The sequence below is a fragment of the Euwallacea fornicatus genome, chromosome 8, assembly GCF_040115645.1.
Source record: "Euwallacea fornicatus isolate EFF26 chromosome 8, ASM4011564v1, whole genome shotgun sequence".
In the NCBI taxonomy this organism is placed as follows: Eukaryota; Metazoa; Arthropoda; class Insecta; order Coleoptera; family Curculionidae; genus Euwallacea; species Euwallacea fornicatus.
In genome coordinates this window covers 5,618,404-5,637,770 of record NC_089548.1, presented here as the reverse complement: position 1 = coordinate 5,637,770, position 19,367 = coordinate 5,618,404, and the positions used below count along the sequence as shown (strand labels likewise).

Genomic DNA, 19,367 nt, shown 5'->3' with positions numbered 1-19,367 from the left:
AAAAATATTTGTTAAACAAAGTTTTTTTTTACAAGCAAAAACTTCATAAGATACCCGACCGATCTTAGTTGGAGAGGCGTGTGGGATTCGCTACTAAGAGCGTTAACCCACTAAAAACCTTGTAGATCCTCATAAACCCTTTCCGTGTGGGTATTGTCTCTGGGGGATATGCTTCGAGCACGGAAAAGAGCTTCGATGTTTTTTGATCTGGCATCAGCACGTATTCATATACCCATTTCTGGCTTAAGTTTTGAAGTAATAAGATTAGAATTATTAAGGCTTAATTACGCCTGGAATATAACTGTAGCAACAGCTGGGAGGGCCGCGGCGACTAGGGAATTTTTTTTCCTCTCCCGTATGGGCGTCGTTATCGTCGTACATCGAATTTTTAAGGAAGAGAAGGGTAATAGTTAGAAATGCTTGCAGACTGATCAGGAAAAACAGCCCTTTGGGAAAAAGACTACGCCTATAAGGACTCCCAAGATGGAGCACTGTAGTGACAAATTTAGCTTCCTGCATGGTAAGTGGCAGGCTAGTCCAAAGCAAAGCGGTATAAAAAGACGTGGGAAGAGAACTGTAATAGATTGCAGCTCCCTGGCCAGTAGAAAGCGGGATGTGTCAAAGTAAAAAATTGTAAAGTGACGGGGGAAGAAAACTGTAATAGTTACAGTGCCCTGGCAGGTAGATGACAAGTTGAACTAAGCTTTATAAACTTTTCAACAAATTCAAGCAATTATCATGCAAACTGGTATTATTTGGGACATAACGTACCGAGTGAAATGATAAAAAAAAATCGTGGGCTAGTTGAAACGCAAAACGAGTAGTAAAAAGTCTGTGTTTCGGAATATATTTTTATTTTATTGTTTTGTACACGGCCACTCAACGATGAGCATCAAAATATATTCCCATGGCGAAAAATTTTGAAAATTTACTGGAACTCCAGAAAAGGGTAAAATAGTCACTCACTTAAGTTACTAAACAGCAATAAACTGGCTCTTTTAAATCAATTAACTATAATTATTAATTACATTCTCACAAACAGTTTGAAATGAAAATTTGAGAAAAACCATTTCGCCTCATTTCGATAGTAGTTATTATTAAATTATCACGCCCTGAATATATACAAAACGTCATTTCACCAATTCACGCATTTAAATAAAAACCCATTGATTTAATGAACTAATGCGTAGCCAACGGCCTTTTTTCCGAAAAAAAACTCTTTAACATAAATGTCTGACCAGCCATAATAACTAAAACGGAAATTGTCTCTAACACTGACCACATAAGCACTCTTTCGTTCAAATCTTCGGCTCGTTTCCGACCTTGCGCTTCGCGTAATCTGTGATGCGTTTGAAGATCTATAATTAGGCTAAGGTACTTATGTATATCCACTGACGAAGTTTCCATCTGAAACCATATTCTTAATTTATCAAAATCAAATTTAATATAAAAAAAGATGAATATTTTACTTGCGTTAAGGCGGTGACGTGTTCGGAAACTCCAGGCAATGGGTCTTCTTCTCCTACTTGAAAATCCATGTAAACAAGTTTGTGCGAAAACGTGGAAAATTCGTTGCTAAAACACGCAGCGTAAATTCCAGTGGTTGAAGCTGTAAATGTGTGAGAATCGAATTGCAATTTAACTTCCTGATAAAGGACATTCTGTTTGGGATCAAACAGTGTTACATCCACATCATATTGGCCTCCTGTAACAACCTGTAACAAGTGGTTCTGATAATGCAATAGAATCTCCCATTTGGTGATGGGGCAAAGAAGTCTTAAATTGAAATGCTTTTTTGAGCTACTTCATACAGGATACCAACAAATTTGTAACTAAGTATAGGTGTTTCGAAAACAGTAAGAGATTTTAATCAAATTATTTACTACTAGTATAAACTGGCTACTCTGTTTAGTATAATAATTGAAAACATTCACCCTCAACTAACATTGTTTATCCAGTTTGATTACAAAACTATATATAAGCAGTTGGACTACAGGTAATAGCAAAAATATCCCTGATTTTTACAAAATATTAAGTGATGAGTGTGAATTCACGTAATAAAAGAGCTATGCTCTTGCCTTGTTAAATCAGCATTATAATTGTTTTTTTTCATTTCTCACATAATATTGATGTAGTTTCTTCATTTGACACTATCATTTTATATTTTGATATCTTGTTTGATCATTCCAATAGCAGCAACATGTCAATGGTAGGAACACCATAACATATGAATGCAATGATAAAGGCTTTGCCGCATTACTAATTTATTCGCTGTGAATAGGAGTCGACTTACTTGAAATTCCAACATTGCAGTCGTATTTGCTTTAATTTCTTCATAGAAGCACTCTTTTCCATTATCTGGTAGTTCAAAAGTAAGTTCTGAGCCGATTACCGTAAGAATTAGTAAGCTAAAGGTGATTGCTGACCCGATCAAGTAAAACATTTTAGATTGACTTAAATCTACTCTTAATGAATAAAAAGTCTCATCACAGGAATATTCGCCGGAATATTAAAATTTGGAGTTTTTTGGTAATGTTGTATTTTCTAACATAACTGACGTACTAATTTTGTGTTGGCTAACTTAACCTCAAAGCAACGTTGTCGGATTGACCTAAGAGATATTGTATTACAAAAAGCGTTATGTAACAGATGGAATAATTTGTCAAAAACAGAGTTAACGTCAAGAAATTAATTATCTGCAAACCACTAGAATAGAATGTAGGCGTGTTAGAATTTGTATAGGAAAATTTTAATATTTCCAATATTTCATCAGTACCAGTTTTAATTTTTAATGAAATGGTAATGAATTCCAAGTAACATGGACAACGTGGCGATATTGTTTGTCTACGTCTGAAATATACGTCTTTCAATTCAAATCCATCACTTGTTGATAGATGGCGAGGCAGCTTAGATTATTTTATATGTATGTAGCCTGACTGAAAAAACTATCGAAATACTAGGACAATTCAGAACGTTCAAAACAATAAAAGTGAGAATGCCTCAAGGAACATTATTATCGCTGTCTTTGCATGTCTGAGGTAAATTTGCTTGGAGCAGGATTAACGCAACTGGCGTTTTAGCAGATAACACGGCGACATTAACAAGATTTCGGAACAGGAAAATACTAGTTAATCACTATACATTTCCTGTAATAATGAAGTAAAAAACCGGATAACCTTCCTGGTATTTTTGACTTCATTGCTGCTAATTGACAATACACAAAACGAAGACGAAGATAGCCAACAAACCTTAGGACGAAAGAAGTGTCCAAAAGAACCCCCTGTAGGCGGTTTGATCTAACAAGCCAAAAACGTGGGAGGTACCGTCGATTCACAATTAAGAGCTTGAAATATGACAGTCTTCTTCTGAGAAAGGTTGGTCAACACCTAGAGCGATGGCAAAGTAAAAAGCGATAATCCCGCTTGACCCTCGTCTCGTAAAGGCAAAACTAAAGCGGCTCGAAGGCGAGGTCACTGGTCTGGAAATCCTCAGCAAATTCGGGATTTTTTAGTGGGTTAAACCCCACATAAACTGGTAGTACGGGCTCCAGTACCGTTTTACCTATAGTTTTGTATCTGTCTCAAAAAGAACGATTCTAAATAGTGTGAACATATAGAACAGAGTACAGGGACGTATAAGGTGTACCAAAAACAAACATAGAAGTATTTATAAAAATTATTAAATGAGATTTGAATACGATTTTTTTTATTATTCGCATTTATGTGAGGAATAACAATTATTATACACAAGGCGACTTTTTAAAAACTGTCTACTCAAAAAATCTCGAAAACTATTGTTAAAAAATTTCCAAAAACCTGTATATTCTTTTTTTTTGGTACAACCTTTTGAATAAAAAATGAATGTGTAGTTGTTCGTCCTCTAACCCCAGAGCAAAAAAATTAAATGGAAACACTCCTCCTGTGACACATCAATGGATAGTTAAATATCTTTCTGAAAACAAAGCTGTAGGCATTACTGCTTTTTGAATGTATTTTCTATCATTCTTTAAAACTCGAATGTCTTACCACTGTCTTATTATCTATTACTGTATGAAGTAGGATGGTGCTCAGTTTGAACATTTGTAGGTGTTTTTGAAAAATTTTATACTGTAATAATTTAAGATTTTTTTGGGTTAGACACTCTTTAAAAAAATCATCCTCTATAAATATCAAAATTGAAAATGAAATAGTTCGTGTTCTGTGACGTAAATTCAAGACACTGACAACCCTTGAAACACATTTGTGAATACTTTTTGCCTTATGCCAAACAATTAAAACTAATTTATAGGGGCACTGTGTGGTATTATTCAGATGATATTAGTTTGGTGGAAAAAATGAAAAAATATTCTAGTTAAGGCACATGTTGTAAATATTGTATTTTTAGCTTAAACCATTAATATAAATGTAAATATTATTAAGGCACGACCAATAACATTTATTATTAATTATTACGAAACATCAATGTATTCTTGGTTTTTAGCAATATCAATTGTCATGCATTAGAACCACTTAGGAAATAACAGCTGCCGTACTGTACGAACAGGCAACATTCAGTTCAATTCAACCCACGGAATTTCCACAGTACTGACTCTTTTATTACCATAAAACGAGTCGCAAAAAACAGAGATTCTAGATTATCTAGCAAATAACAATTAATCATGATGTGACACAGGGTACCCCCCGTCACGTCCATTTGACATATGAAGTCATCGCCATTGCTTATTTCCTTACAATAAATAAATTATTATCTGTCAAAATTGGCGGAAATATCAGTTGACGTCAAGGGAATCATTAACAAATTAAGAATGAAATGTGCAGGCTTTAAATGTAGTGTGTTTAGCAAGTAATTAAGGTTCTTAACGAAAACTAAAACTTTCAATGTTAAAAATTATACAAAATGGCAATCAAAAGGTTAAATTTGATATAAACAAGGCACACGTGTTAATATTTATCTCTAGGTCCACTCGAGAGAGCTTAAACTCAATTTAACACATACGACATGCAAACAGAGCTTAAGTTATTCAGTCGGACCTGAAACTTGTTTAAAACCCGTCATAGCATATTCTTTTCCATTGGAGTAGGTGCCATGCGTGGGGTAGCTTCATGTTGCCTTCTCAAACGGTTCCTCAGCTCCTTCGGGAACCGTTCGTAACACTTCTTACACACGGGCTTCAAGTCGCACTCGTAGAATTTCGTTTTTTGGTTCATTTTCTGATCGCACACAGAACAAGCAAAGTGGTTCACACACCACGCTTTGTTTAATGCCGTGAACACTAAAGCGCATCATGATGAGATTTGAGAGAGTTGGCAATAAAAAAGGAATTAAATACGTACCATCTCCAGCGATCACCTGGTTACAGTGGTGGCAAAGGTTGCCGAAAAGCTGATGATAGTGAGTTTCGCAATAGGCCAAACCTTTTTTCTCATAGTGGCGATGACCGAAGAATGGTTTCTCGCATTTAGCACAAACGAAATGCTAAAATGTGAAGACAGGTGATTAAATATGTATAATCAGCGGTTAGCGGTGATTTGCGTTGTGATTTAATTCTATTACAAACTGACCTCCCAGAAAAGGTTGAAATGAGTCTTTCTATAATAATAATAATAATAATAATTGTATATTTTATTTCAAATTTGCCATTGTTTCCAATGGATGTATAGACTCTTCACGAGAGAATAAAACTTACTTCAACATGCCAGTGTTTGCCCAAAGCAGTAACTACGCGTTCCTCGATGGGACGCCTACAAGCTCCACATATTGGGACTCCCATTTTGTCATGACAACGCAGACAATAAAGCTCGTTAGTGTCATTTTTTGCCAATCCAGGGCGGTTACGAACTTCCCTGGCATTAGCGTCTAACTCAACGCCGCAGGCTGCGCAGTTGAAATGATACGGGTGATACATTTCACCTCGGAATTTCAACGGTTGATCGTCAATTATGGCACTATAAATCATTATTTAATACATAAATGATGATCATTAAAACAATCTCTAATAAGCGTTGAAATTTCAGAGGCAAATCTTAGATAATTTTGTCGGTTATCTATAAATTTGAGCTCAAATGAGTGTCAAGTGTAAACTTACTGGCACTTATGGCAAACATATTTGCCAAGTCCCTGAGCTTTGACTTTCGCATTGCATTCGTGACACAAAGCTCTTCCAGTATTTTTTATGAATCCAGTATCTGCCAATTCAGACTGGCACATTTCACAGCGGAAGCATTCCGCATGCCAGGAAGAATTCATTGCCTTGATCACTCGACCTAGATGTTAATTAACTTCGATTTATATAGGATCTAGGGAAACTTATTCATATGTATGTAATAATAATAACTTTCGCTGGAAAAATCTTTACAAAGAGGTCATGAATTCTAAGAGTGTATTACCTACACTATAAACATAATATTCTAGGAGAACGTTCTTCAATTTTAACAATTCCGTAGAGAAAAACTCGCCCGAGGGTGAAGGTCGATTGCAGAGAAATAAAGGCCAACTTTGGGACAATTACGTGACATGCAACAAAATGTGTTCTTATTCTAGGACTTAATAGTCAAAATACAAAATCTACCGTATTTTCAAAATAAATGTACACCTATCTTACTTTTTTCCATCTATCATTATTTGCCCTGTATCCTGTAAAACTAACGAAAAAGGGCCATTTAGTATACGGGAGAATGCTCAATTTTTACACCTAGCTAAAGAGTTTGTGTTAGTTTGTAACTTTTGCTACAGTTTCTACTGATGAGTTATATTGACTTTCTTCAGGCATAACTACGTATCTAGGTTCTGGAAGCCAATTTTCGTACCTATTATAAAGGAGTTGCAGCGTTGGCAACATGGGGCAAACAAAACATGAAAATCATGTTCGCAGTACTGGCGCCCATCGTATTCGTAGAACACGCCATCTCCGAATTCACGGAAGCACTGAGAACATCTGAAACATTAAAAATTTATTGCAGAATTCTGATTCCACTTCAAAATGGTTGATATATAATAAGAACAAATAGGGACAAGAATATTATACAGTGTCGTGTTCTCAAATTTTTAGGAAAAGTCCATTGTAAATAAATAAATCAAAAAAGCATCGCAAACCGTTGATACTCATTGCGTCAGACACTGTCAAAATAGCATATAGATATCACAGATTTAACTATATTTCCATTCGCATGAGCGTAGAAGCAGTACTACCACTGTCATTTAAGAGCCGGTCCATTGATTTGAATACGCTACAACTGTCAAATGAACATTTCCCATCCATCCAATTGAGTTACCTCTATTATTTTTATGTCTATGGTGAATCACCTTGAATACATTTTATGCGTTATTGTCAAACTGTGCTTATTATTTAGGTTAGATCTGGTTATAGGTAAGTAAAACACTGATTTAAAATTTTAATACAAAACACGTAAGCAGAATACAAATATCAGTCGCAATGTTTAATTTATTTACGATGTATATAAATATACTCACACAAAACACTGTTGATGCCAAAGCTGACCCGTGGAATTGACGATCTTCTCTTGGGCGCCGAAGCCTTCCCCGCATTTGGCACACACCATGGTGTCTCTCGACATGTTCGCAATATGGGTAACCCTGTGCATGAGGAAAAACAGCGTCCGTTAACGAAATAAATGAATGCGTATGGTTATTAAACAAAGCAACGTTATATATGTATTCAAAAAGGCAGTAGAAGTGTTAATAATCCGCTAAAAACCTGTGCCTTACCATGATATTTTGGTGGATTGGTTATTTTTTATTGCAGGTTGTGGAGTCAACGGCACGTTATCATAAACTTCGTACTTATAATAACTATCCTGTAACTCCTGATGGCCCTTGTATTCTTTAGAGGCCCTCCTTTGTGCGAGAATACTATGTTCAATAGACCCCAATTTCGGGATTATTGGAGAAACGTCTTTTAAATTCATGTTCCTTTGCAATTTACCGAGGCAACTGATGACGAGGCCCTTGCACAAAATCCACTTAAAAGTGAGTTTAGTGTGTTCGAGGCAATGATGTTTGCTCTGTTTATCATTGTCAATAAAATTTGTTATCTCTCGTTCCACATCGGATTATATCGATATTTATGGCAACAAAACAGAATTAATTTCAAATGAAAGTTAACTGTAGTACCTCGATACCTTAGTGCTATTACGGAATTGTGCGGTGATAATTCAATGTAAGTAACTCTTAGGTATGTGATATTTTTATGTTGGTTTTTGTTATATATTCGTGTAAATTAAACAGATATTCGTGTAATATACATAAGATGTACTTAAATTTCCTGGAAAAAAAATCTTAAGTATGATAATGGCAGCAATCGTATTAAATGTAAAAATATTTACATGCACGGATTTACAGATGTAGGGTTCTCATCATGTAGCCTTGTCAATTAAATTTTGACAAATTCCTCTCTATGGATTTGTTAGTAGATTTTAATAATAAAAACTTAAACCTAAATGATTTCCTCAGCTCATGCTTGCTTGTTATATCTCTATAGCTCATGCTAGATTACTACTAGAAGTATAAAGGTATTCATGTCAGTTATACACAAAATTTGAAAAAAAATGGAATTTTGACACCCCATACATTGAACTGTTAAAAAAAAGTATTAGATGGGGACCACCCTGGACAAGTACACTACATTACAATAGAGAAAACATCTTTCCTTAGATTTTTAATTAATTCAAATAATCTGCACATGCAAAAACAGCACTTTCCTCTCTTGTAAACTAAATAGTATAAATTATTAATGTACCATAAACTTCAACATCAAGCTAGTCTCCACCAAACCCAAAAATCTGATCAGGACCCATTGTTGATTCTTTGCTTTTATGAAACTGAGATTTTTGTTAAAATTGACATCACATGAAGTAACATTAAGTAACATATATGTGCAACAAATTAAAGAAGGAACCTTTCAGAAACATATGATACTCTCAGATAAATCTTCAGACATTTTATAGACAAACAATATTAGATAAACAAGTAAAGGAATGAACATTTACAATTAGCTGTTGTTTGACATATGTATATGACTCATTGGATATGAACTAGAAATATTTTAAAAATTGTCTGCCTATGTTGGTGTATCTACAAGTGTATTTAATTTTTGTTTGTATTCCCAAGTTTCAAATCATAATCATTGGAAATGATATCCAGCAACATTATCAGCAGATCACTAACTTATTTAGTGAATTTTTGATTGAAAATTGTGAAGCTCAACTAAGAGCCATGTAAGAGGTACTACACATCATAATTTTAATTCCCTTAATATTATTATGCATAATTTAGTATTAATAAATTGAAAGCATCACTGCATCAGTTAGTGTTAGGACCATGCTTTTACGAACAAATTTCATGCTTACCCAGGCATAGGCAATGGTGTCGGCGACATAATAAAGAGAAGGTATTCTTCAAACCAAAAAATAGAAGAAAAACTGGAAAAAGCTGTTCAAAGGAAACTGAAAAATAAACGAGACATGTTTGTATGCTGGGAAACAAGGCAGAATTACAGTAACTAGTCTTTCAAAGATCTATATACAGATGTAGGCCAAACACCAGTGTTTCATGTTTATCTAGGTGCTACTTTAATACTTAAGAAATATCGTTGAACGTACCAAGGGGAGGATCTCGAGAAAATATTGAATATACCACTTATAGATGAGAAGACAATTTAAAAGTTAAAATATAATAATTTTTAAAAACTACACACACCCAACATAATACAGGGCCTTGAATTTCCTTGGCTATAGATAAAAATGATGTGTTTAATATTCTCGACATTCTAGAATCATGTCATCTTTCTTTTATGAACCCACCAACTGCACACTGAATATATAAAAGAAAGACAACATGAGCAGCGGAGTTCTTTTCTAATTAATATTGACCAATCACAATCAGGCTTCAAGAGGCATACCATTTTCATCCAAAGAAACAGGTTCGGATTAATTTTTTTTGCATGTTACAAAAGACATCGATTGACGCACTTTACTCTGGTTAGTTTTCTGTAATAACTTGTTATATATATATATACATGATGCTATAAATTCTAGGCATAATCATTGTTATATTTGTAATTTTAACAGATAGACAGTAGATTTCCTTGAGATAAAACTGCGCATATTAAACATTTTTATTTCCAAAAACTAATAAAATTTTCATAAGGCACTTTTTTATCCTTCTCTATAAAAAAATTGTATCTGACATTGGAGGATAAAATAAGGTTTTATATAGAAACAAAAAAAAATGATATTTCCATCACTTTCACAAAACGAAGGCATTTTATTTGTATTTTTGTAAACCTTTTGTGAATCACAGTGTAGGAAACATCGTATCGGCATTAATAAACTTTTTATGGTTACCTCTCAAAAATCATATACAATATGATCTTTCAGACCCCTCGTGTATACTTAAGTAGTATAATACGATACTGTGTTACATTTAATATCACCGATAACTTTTTTAATATTGACTATCGCACATAATATATATATCGACTTGAAATTGACTGGACTTTGCCTCGTTTTATGGCTATGCACTTTGTATGCGGGTATAAAATGTCTAGCATCTTTAACTTCTATTCGTGAATTAGCAATCGAACAATTCACTTTTGTGAAATTTGCAAACATCTTGAATCCTGCTCTGTATTCTATTATGATTGTGGGCGTGAGGACATTAGCAGGAAAGTAGGGAGAGTAGTTTCAAAAGGTGGGGATAAATGTCACTCTTAGCAATATCAATGTCAGATGCAGACGAGTTTTACAGTGAATTTTAAGTCACAGTTATGCCTTAAATGAGCAATATTTAACAAATAATATAAATGAAACGTTACCGCTAAACTGGGGCCAGGTTTGCTATACATCGTTTGCCGAAGATTTGAGTCGCTGGTTATACCCGTGACAATTTAAGTCACCGATAAAAGTCACTGGTATAAAAATATCGCTCATCTCTAGTGTCAGAACCCCTTTAAATTAATTGAAACAATTGTTTGAAAAAAAATTGAGAAACTTGAGTGGCTAACAATACCATTTCCTTAACTTACGTTACAATGGGGAATCTTGAGTGAAATCGTCGAGATTATTCAAATAAAATAATATATTTGTCATATACATTAAAGGCTGACCTGCCCTGCTTGTGTTGTAGTTTGTTGTGAGAGCATGAAGATTACAACCAGCCGATATGCAGGGATTCTGGCAATGCAAACTTTATTGCTGCTAATTGACTGGATAATTAACATTGTCTCATGTTTAGCAAGACAAAGTAATGCTGTTATGCTCATTTTTTTCATGTAAGAAAGCAATTGTATGTTGTGTTGTTTAGGGCTAAACTTAATGTTTGGTAGTAATATTCTATGTGTTGTGTGATTCAAATTGTGGACGTTCATACCAGTATTCAGAAATCAGACACAATTTCATAATACTTGAAAACTTACAATGAAAAGTGGTTATTGTTTGGTTTAGGTATTGTCTTAATTGAGTTGCAGAAGAAGTACAAATTGTGGATCTTCTGCATGTTTTTATTTGGGTTCTCTTCAACAGAAATTATCAAAAAAAAAGAGCATACTTGAAAATGAAATATACAGGGTGGCCCATTTAATATATTGGAGTTGCTATTACTTCTTTATGGGGGATGTTTCTGAAACAGTGCTCCAAATGAGTATAATAGTTCTCTTCTCCTAGACGGTTTTTCTTTTGAAGCACGATACAAGTATTCTAGTTACAGATACACTCACCTAATTTTCTTAAGGGATTGTAACCATAAACATAAAATAAGACGCAACGAAAATTTTAAATAATTAGCAAAGTATTTGAGTTCCATTTGTCTAATACACAGTACTGCTCCTTACGTTATTCTATTGGTGTGGAACATACTTCTCCAATCATGACTACCCTAGAGAAAGAGTTACCCTTTAATGTAAACCTTCTGGCACTGGAAAAAGGGCTAATGCCACATTACAAAAACGGCATTTTACTTTTCATTTTGCTAACTTTCATACTGCCACTCTACAAATTTTACCCTTTGGCTTTTTTCAATTTTTACAATATTTCACTTTCTTAGATACTTAGTAACACTGTTTGTTTCGAAAGTGGCTCATTCATTTTTTTTATGTCGTCTTAATAGACATATTATTGCTTTATACCAATAAACCTTCCCTATAGTTAAAAAAGTTCTTACACTTTTTATTTTGCACAAAAAATTATGTCCGAGATTGTAAACTCAGTGTGGTTAGAACATGGATATCCTGATGTAATCGTACATCGGTTCATAAAAACCCATTTTTCTGTAGGACGGCGGTATTAACGAGATTAATTAAAGGGGCCTTTTTTACTTAAAAATATTTGCAATTTGGTTATTTTTGATTTCAAAAATTAAGAGATGTTACAAACAAAAAATTAAGACAACTTTTACGTACGAGCCCCCCTGTATAAAATCTGTAGTTATTAACATAAAAAGTTTTCCCATTCCAATATATTAAAGTATACCGAATTTTTAAATTTTAGTGCGCACCGTTTCGAAAATTTTGCGAAAAAAACAGCTTCAGATTTTTCCCTTTAAGAAGTAATTTTTGGAGTTGGTTAATAAGAACTTTTTTTTATTTTTCAATCTCTGGAATCGCCTAGCAAATTATTTCAACGTTATTTCGGTAAACCCTGTTATAACACATTTTGTTTTCCTTTCAGAGTGCAAGATGCCTGTCTCATTATTGCTTTATCTGTGCTTCTGTTGACATTCTTTTCAACGTATGTATTTCAAGTAAGTATGTGAATTTTATAGGCCCTTAATCTTCGAGTTGTCAAATAAAGAGGACTATTACATGCATTTGAAATGGATCTAGGAAGCGCAAACTAAGAAACAACTTACGAAGTAATTTCTTTTACTATTAAGTAATGGATCCTAATTATGTTGACAAAAATGACGATACACGGTTAACGAAGTGCACATTGACGAGATAATTTGACCAAGAGACTTTTACAAAATTACCAAGTACTAAAACCATAAATTAACATTTCTGAGTATACTACAATTATGGTTTTGGGTGTTTAATCACACTAAACTCAATATCTCTTGCGCGCACACACCCCTCTATATAGAGGTGTAGTATTAAGCACTTTAACCCGAAATTTAAAAAGCTAAGGATACTGTTTAGAACGGTCACCTATACATCGATCTAGTAGTTCTAGAAGTATAAACATATTTAATGTTTTATTTCCTTTGCAGACTGGGCTGGTGTATCTTCTGTACGAACGATTTAGGACCACACTAGTTATTTGCATGTTCTACTTCATTCTAACGAGTATATTGCATATTTGGTCGCTCGTCACCCGTTGGAATAACTCTAAGTATAATTGGAGCACGGCATTTTTCGTTTTATTTATTTTGCAACGTCTTGGTAAGATTTCCTTGATAATCTTCATAAAATTGAAACCTACTATTATACGTTGTGTTGATTCTATCTTAACTTAATTTGAACTGCTTATAATTTCTTGATTTTGAAATTCTACAAATGGCAAATAGGAGCTTAGTTTCAAGTTTTCTATTATATTGCCAGTTGTTTTAAATAAAACTTGCTTTTTTTTTAAATAAAAACACTAATATCCAACAAAATCCGTAACAGTTTGTTACCTCATCGCGATTAAAATATGAAACAAAAAAAATGTATTTAGACTTACCACTTACCTGTCACTCTTAATGTTCATTATTTGAAATATTTTAGTCGCCACGATTTACTACTACTGTTACAAAAGAGCCTCCTTGAGGATAAGCGACCAAAGATTCTACGAAGACATTGACGCTGCAAGCGGCGACAAGCAAATCATCCACCAACTAGAGTAATAAACAACCAGTGTATTACCGGAAAAAAAATGTCTTGTAATTTATCGACACAATACAAATCTTAAAATATTAACAAAAACTATACACGTACAAAGTGTTTCGTATTTAAACAAGTAATATAGCTACACTATATTTAAAATAATAAATATGTAAAAGGAGTAATTAATTGGTTTTACTTAAATTATTAGATTAACTCGCGCCAAACTCTGGCGTAAATGAAAATCGTACGTTAATCGTCGTCGTTCCCTAGTAACGCGAACTTATTGCTTGCCTGAAAGTTTGGAACTTCCGGTTCCTGGAATTTCGGCATCTCTTTTTCTGGACGTTCCCTACACATGTAAAACATATGTTAAATCCTTGAAAGAACATACACATGAAAATTCAACTGAACTTGGATTAAAAATTGGGGTATTAGAAACTACCGGTTGTTATTACCGTTCAGAACATACACTTTCGAACGAATGCAAATGTGAGAGACATTGACGATTTTGAAACAGTGTCGACAAAAAATTTATATGTAAGGTAAGAAATATGATAAAATACTGGAAAAAAAATTCGCTCTACGAGACTACTGACTTCCGAATACTCCATGACATTTATTTCAAGACGAAAATGACATTTTTCAGTCATCTGAATGATAACATGTCCCTTACCTTTTTTCCTCACGTTTGGGCTTTTCTTGCTTGTCAACTTTTTTCTTGTTCTCGGGCGACTTATGATCGTTCCTGATGCCCCCTAACCTGCGGGAATCTTCGCCGGAAGCTACGGAATAAGGTATCTATTGAATAACTTCTTACTAAACTAAGTAATAAATTTCGCTGTCTACCATTGGCATTTTAGAAAGTGATAGTTACAAGGCCGATTAAGCTAGGAAAGTGATTGCTTTCATCGCTTATTAAAAATACAGCTTGGAATCCGTGATACTTTCTTAAATATGTCAAAAAAGTAAAAAAATCTTTAACAAAGAATATACAAACAACTTTGACTACTAACGCTTCTTGCAATGGCGCCTTGACTAAGAATCTGGTGATAAGAGAATATAATTGACATGTCGCATCGCGTCTAATTTATACCATTTAATAGACAATTGAGAGTACCAATGTCTTAGCATTATTACTGTTCAAATAACATCAGATACAATAAAAACGATTTAAAACAACTTTGTTCGTCACCATTCCCTTTCGAATTTCAACAAGGTCACTCACCGTTCCTTCTCTCTCTTGAAGGCGGCCCTCGATCTCTGTTGTTTGTCTCGCCCTTTTCTCGGCTATTGGTGCCCCTTTCTCTTTCGTCTCTTCTGACTGCCGGCCTACCTCTGTCGATCTGATACAAGACGCTCTTGTTAAAAAAATATTTTTGCAAGTATAAACGGGTTTTATTATTAGAGCGTTTGATCAGATTAACTAATCACCAAAGAGTTTTTCTGAAGAGGTGTCAGAAATTGTTGGAAAGTTTAGGCTTCATCACAAAAACAAGGGTTAAAACAACGAATAAAGGGCGATACGCGTTACGAGTTAAGTTAGATATGCATATGGTCATTTCATATATTTTGACTACTCTATAGTCACTTTATTATTAACTCAAAGAAACACCTTTCAATAGATGTTAACGAGCTACTCACATTTCCCCTATCTATGCTGTGGTCCCGGCTACCTGCTCGTTCCTTCTCCCTGTCTTTACTTGATTCCCTTAACCGCTCTTCCTGCTCCTTGAGCAGTTTCTCTTCGATCTGCCTCTCGCGTTCGGCAGTATCCACGGGTTTTGCATTGCCAAATATTGAGGCTGAAGGCACGGCAGGTTCCGGCTTGACGGTCTGCTCCAACGGCTTGGTACGAGGAGCCAGATTCAATTTAGGACGTTGCCGCGGCTCCGCTGTAAAACGAATTTATTCACGCCGCTAAAAATATTATAAAACGCTCATTACCAGCAGTAGCTTCAGAGTCACCCTCCTCTCTTCTCGAGAAATCCCCTCTTCTGCCAAAACTACCGTCATTCCTTTCGTTATCATCGTAGCGCCTATACCCGCCCCTTCGATCATCCCTGTCCTCCCTTTCGAACCTGCTACTATTTCTGTCGGAATCCCTATAGTTACCCCGTGCATACCCTTTAAATTAGACAACATTGTATAAAAACTTTACACATTGGAAATATATTTTTTACCTCTATCTTTATTATAACTACTAGAGCGATCACCGTCTCTCCAGGCACCCGGCCGATCCTGATCTCTATTCCTATTAAAGCCCTCTCTGTCTCTCCCAAAATCCCGGTCTCTATTAAATCCTCCTTCTCTATCCCTGCTAAATCCTCCATACTCTCTATCTCTGGTTGGCTCTCTCATGCCCTCTCTGGTAAAGGCACCACCACCACTACCGCCGGCTTCTCTGTCTCTGTTGAATCCCCCGCCGCGACGCTCTTCCACTGGTTCCGGCCGATTAGTCGATCGCCAATCGCCGCCGGTATCGGTCCTACCGATTTGATCACCCATTCGGCCTCTACGTCTATCGTTATCAGAATTTGACGCTACTTCTATTCTTATCCTACGGTTTTTTAGGTTCTAGAAGAGAACATTGTTTTGCTACGTGCAGCTAACGATTATTACGGCTGCCGTTACGAGGAAAACCACCCTCATACAAAATGCTAAGTATGTGCTGGTACAAGCTTTTAGACCCTAAAAGTCAGCTGAAATGCAGCCAATACACCGAGACCAAATATCAGAGCCAAGTTAAATATGCAAAAAACATTTATTGCTTAATGACAAAATTTATAAACTTTGAAGATGTAAAACAAGTTTATTACTGAATTGTCCCTCGTAACCGGCGCAATGAGCTTGGCAAAGCAGTTGGTACTAAAAAACTTACGGTGTCAGGTAGAATTAGCGCGCTCATTAAGCTCTCGCGGTCTTCGAACTCAATGTAACCAAAACCCTTGAGCTTAGGGACTTCGCCCGGTCTATCGTCTTTTGGTATCCGCATATTTGATATCTACCATAGTAAAACCCAAAATAATATGAATAATTTCCAACTTCCAAATATCAAATACTACCTTCATATTTCTAAAAAAATCTGCGATCTCCTCCTCATCTACGTCGTATGGTAAGTTAGATAAATAGGCCATAAACGGGGGCTCCTTAGGGACTTTATTCTCGATATCTTCATAGTCCCTGGAAGCTTTGGGTGCCGTAGGTAGCACCACATTAACAGTCTTAGGATCCAGTGAATCTTAGATACAAACAATAACCCCAAATTACCACTAAATCCTTGTAAGGCTCGTTAGATTTAAATCTGAATTAAAAAGTCAGATTGATCGCTACATTTAGTCTCAATGTGGGCAAAGGTCCGCGGCAGATTAGTCTGAATTGAGTTTTGACGGTCCGAAAATCGTCAACCCGCAGATTGAACTAAAATTGCCGGCAACGAGAGTTTCCAACCTACCCGAATGCAGCACCTATGTCATTGAAAATAAAGACAATCCCAGGCTTGCGCATCCGGACTGGCATCTTTCTGGTTCCCTCGCCTTGCGATTATGCAAGTACCCTGCTAGAGGATAATAGCCTTTCTCAGACCTTCCCGTTGCGTGATGTGTAATAAATACATTGTATGTGAGCCCCAGGTGCGAGATTGCCGCGGACCATAAGTTCCATTTTGACAAATGCAAAACAATCATAATCTCATCATGAAGAAAACTGCATTTCTTAAATTGTAGTTCATAAAACGCCTACTTTCAATATTTGATATTCATTAATATAAATATTGAAAATATTTTATTGGAAATCCATTGGGATCCGTCAATGAAAATTAACCACAAATAGGATATGTAGTTTAGTTGCTTTGGGATTAGTGAGATTTATTTTATACATGTATCAAATTACTATTAAAAATAATAGTACATTTTCTTCATTTTGATGTTTTTATAATGTGTACTGAAACCTAAAACATTTGTAACAATCATAAGTGGTTACATAATTGGTTGGTACCAACTGTTTTGTAGTAGTAGATTTGGTGATTGTGATATACGGGCCCTTTTTTTCTCCTCTTAAAAGAAAATTTGATGAGGCAAGACTCATATTTTTCAACTATACTGGATAATAATAGATCACTTTAAGTTTAGGAATTACCTTAGTAAGTAAGGAATTTTTACTTTATATAGAAATAAATACCATCAGTAAGATTAAATTTTGAAATATGGCTGAAATGGCCCTCTTGAACAGAGTGACAGTTAAATTACCATCTGGAAATGCATAATTGAGTTTGTCTCATCAGTGCCCAATCTATGACTAAATATCAATACCAAAATTTTAATTTGTTTGATTTTTATTCCTTTTAGAAGTAGTAAAGTTGTTCATAAAAAAAAAGATAGGTCAGGCAGAAATATCAAATAAAAGTTGCAAACAAATATGTTTTGCCCTCATTGATTGTGGTAAGAAATAAAACAGAAAATATTTTGATAAATAACTACTCCAAGGGTTAGTAGCTCTAATGATAATGAACTACTCTGGTTACATCAATGAGTTAAGAATTTACCAAAGTTACTTATCAAGTAGCACCAATTACTTCATCTATATCAAGTATAACTGAATAAAAATTTTTAAAATACATACGTAAAATGGCCTATTCAGTTTCGATTAAACAGGAATTAATTGGACATCACTTAGTTTTAAAAAAATTAAGATTTTGAAAGATTAAGTGCAAATACAGTAGCTTGAGTTCCACAAATCGTGTATATTAACATCTAATTTCCGTTACAGATTTCACAAAGAAGTGAGATCAATTTCCTTATTTAAAATAGAATATATTATATTGCTCATTTTCTTTATATATAAATAAATTGTGGATATACTTATTTAAGGTTGAAAACAACCTAACAATAAATTGCACAACTGTGTAGTTAAATACTGGAAAATGGAAATATTCTTACCATATTCATCGACCTCATCTACCCAGCTTGTAGTGGACTTCCGAATAGGCTGTGACGGCAAAGTTCCCGAAGATTCTTGCAAAAAGTCAGTCAATGCAAGAGTTTTCCCTTTGGTTTTCTTGCTTTTCTTTCCTGAAAATACAATTGTATGTTAGCACGAGGCTGGGAATTGAGCGTTTATAATAGTGAAGCGAGGTTAAATTCGACTGGAATATCCGGCACTTAATACGAAAAAGGGGTCGCATTGGATATTAAGGCAAAGTAGCTACAAAAGGAGATTGAAGTGTTTTTTAAGCGTATATGCGATAGAAAGTAATTTTACAGTTACTAGCGCAAAACTAGCCTACTAACCTGAAGCCATATTTTGCAGCAAAGAACACGAAAAATGAAAGGAAATTGGTTTTCGGTTTGGTTTGACACTGTACGATTGACATCGACAGAGGAACTGCGACGTCAACACTTCCGGTCAGGAGCACCAATAACAGCGCAAAAAAGTCGAGCAAATAGAGTGGCAGTTAATAAACAGAGTCCGGTTCTATAGGCTTATATGAGGATCAGATGTATGTTATTGGAAATGTTGATTGGGCCAAACATTTCGTTTGCCAATTTCATTGACACAA

The 19,367-nt window shown here is 34.9% G+C and overlaps 5 protein-coding genes across 9 annotated transcripts; 2 read left to right on the top strand and 3 right to left on the bottom strand.

Annotated features, from left to right (window-relative positions):
- Window positions 1–837: 837 nt before the first annotated feature.
- p24-1 (p24-related-1) lies at window positions 838–2,676 on the bottom strand. The gene is made up of 3 exons (XM_066284774.1): window positions 2,294–2,676; window positions 1,470–1,715; window positions 838–1,407 (listed from the first exon to the last, which is right to left on the bottom strand). The coding sequence occupies exons 1-3, from the start codon at window positions 2,441–2,443 to the stop codon at window positions 1,180–1,182; spliced, it is 624 nt and encodes a 207-aa protein (XP_066140871.1). The 5' UTR covers window positions 2,444–2,676; the 3' UTR covers window positions 838–1,179.
- Window positions 2,677–4,350: 1,674 nt separating this feature from the next.
- stck (LIM zinc finger domain containing stck) lies at window positions 4,351–9,810 on the bottom strand. 3 transcript variants are annotated; one of them, XM_066284770.1, is made up of 7 exons: window positions 9,618–9,810; window positions 7,471–7,593; window positions 6,807–6,934; window positions 6,086–6,263; window positions 5,687–5,945; window positions 5,334–5,475; window positions 4,351–5,272 (listed from the first exon to the last, which is right to left on the bottom strand). In XM_066284770.1, the coding sequence occupies exons 2-7, from the start codon at window positions 7,572–7,574 to the stop codon at window positions 5,052–5,054; spliced, it is 1,032 nt and encodes a 343-aa protein (XP_066140867.1). In that variant the 5' UTR covers window positions 7,575–7,593; window positions 9,618–9,810; the 3' UTR covers window positions 4,351–5,051. The 3 variants fall into 3 exon arrangements, with proteins under 3 accessions (XP_066140867.1, XP_066140865.1, XP_066140864.1); XM_066284768.1 differs by lacking the exon at window positions 9,618–9,810 and adding an exon at window positions 9,366–9,461; XM_066284767.1 differs by lacking the exon at window positions 9,618–9,810 and adding an exon at window positions 7,726–8,529.
- LOC136340578 (transmembrane protein 138) lies at window positions 8,158–13,995 on the top strand. 3 transcript variants are annotated; one of them, XM_066284777.1, is made up of 5 exons: window positions 8,158–8,176; window positions 11,143–11,287; window positions 12,681–12,753; window positions 13,219–13,390; window positions 13,715–13,995. In XM_066284777.1, exons 2-5 carry the CDS (start codon window positions 11,157–11,159, stop codon window positions 13,831–13,833), a joined length of 495 nt encoding a protein of 164 aa, XP_066140874.1. In that variant the 5' UTR covers window positions 8,158–8,176; window positions 11,143–11,156; the 3' UTR covers window positions 13,834–13,995. The 3 variants fall into 3 exon arrangements, with proteins under 3 accessions (XP_066140874.1, XP_066140873.1, XP_066140872.1); XM_066284776.1 differs by lacking the exon at window positions 8,158–8,176 and adding an exon at window positions 10,727–10,848; XM_066284775.1 differs by lacking the exon at window positions 8,158–8,176 and adding an exon at window positions 10,727–10,927.
- Window positions 8,953–9,618, top strand: LOC136340581 (uncharacterized). The gene is made up of 2 exons (XM_066284780.1): window positions 8,953–9,233; window positions 9,292–9,618. The coding sequence occupies exons 1-2, from the start codon at window positions 9,079–9,081 to the stop codon at window positions 9,470–9,472; spliced, it is 336 nt and encodes a 111-aa protein (XP_066140877.1). The 5' UTR covers window positions 8,953–9,078; the 3' UTR covers window positions 9,473–9,618.
- Window positions 13,849–19,206, bottom strand: eIF4B (eukaryotic translation initiation factor 4B). Its single transcript, XM_066284771.1, has 10 exons — window positions 19,099–19,206; window positions 18,748–18,879; window positions 16,876–17,051; window positions 16,692–16,814; window positions 15,994–16,387; window positions 15,758–15,937; window positions 15,455–15,705; window positions 15,039–15,156; window positions 14,487–14,595; window positions 13,849–14,162 (listed from the first exon to the last, which is right to left on the bottom strand). The coding sequence occupies exons 1-10, from the start codon at window positions 19,106–19,108 to the stop codon at window positions 14,063–14,065; spliced, it is 1,593 nt and encodes a 530-aa protein (XP_066140868.1). The 5' UTR covers window positions 19,109–19,206; the 3' UTR covers window positions 13,849–14,062.
- Window positions 19,207–19,367: the final 161 nt, after the last annotated feature.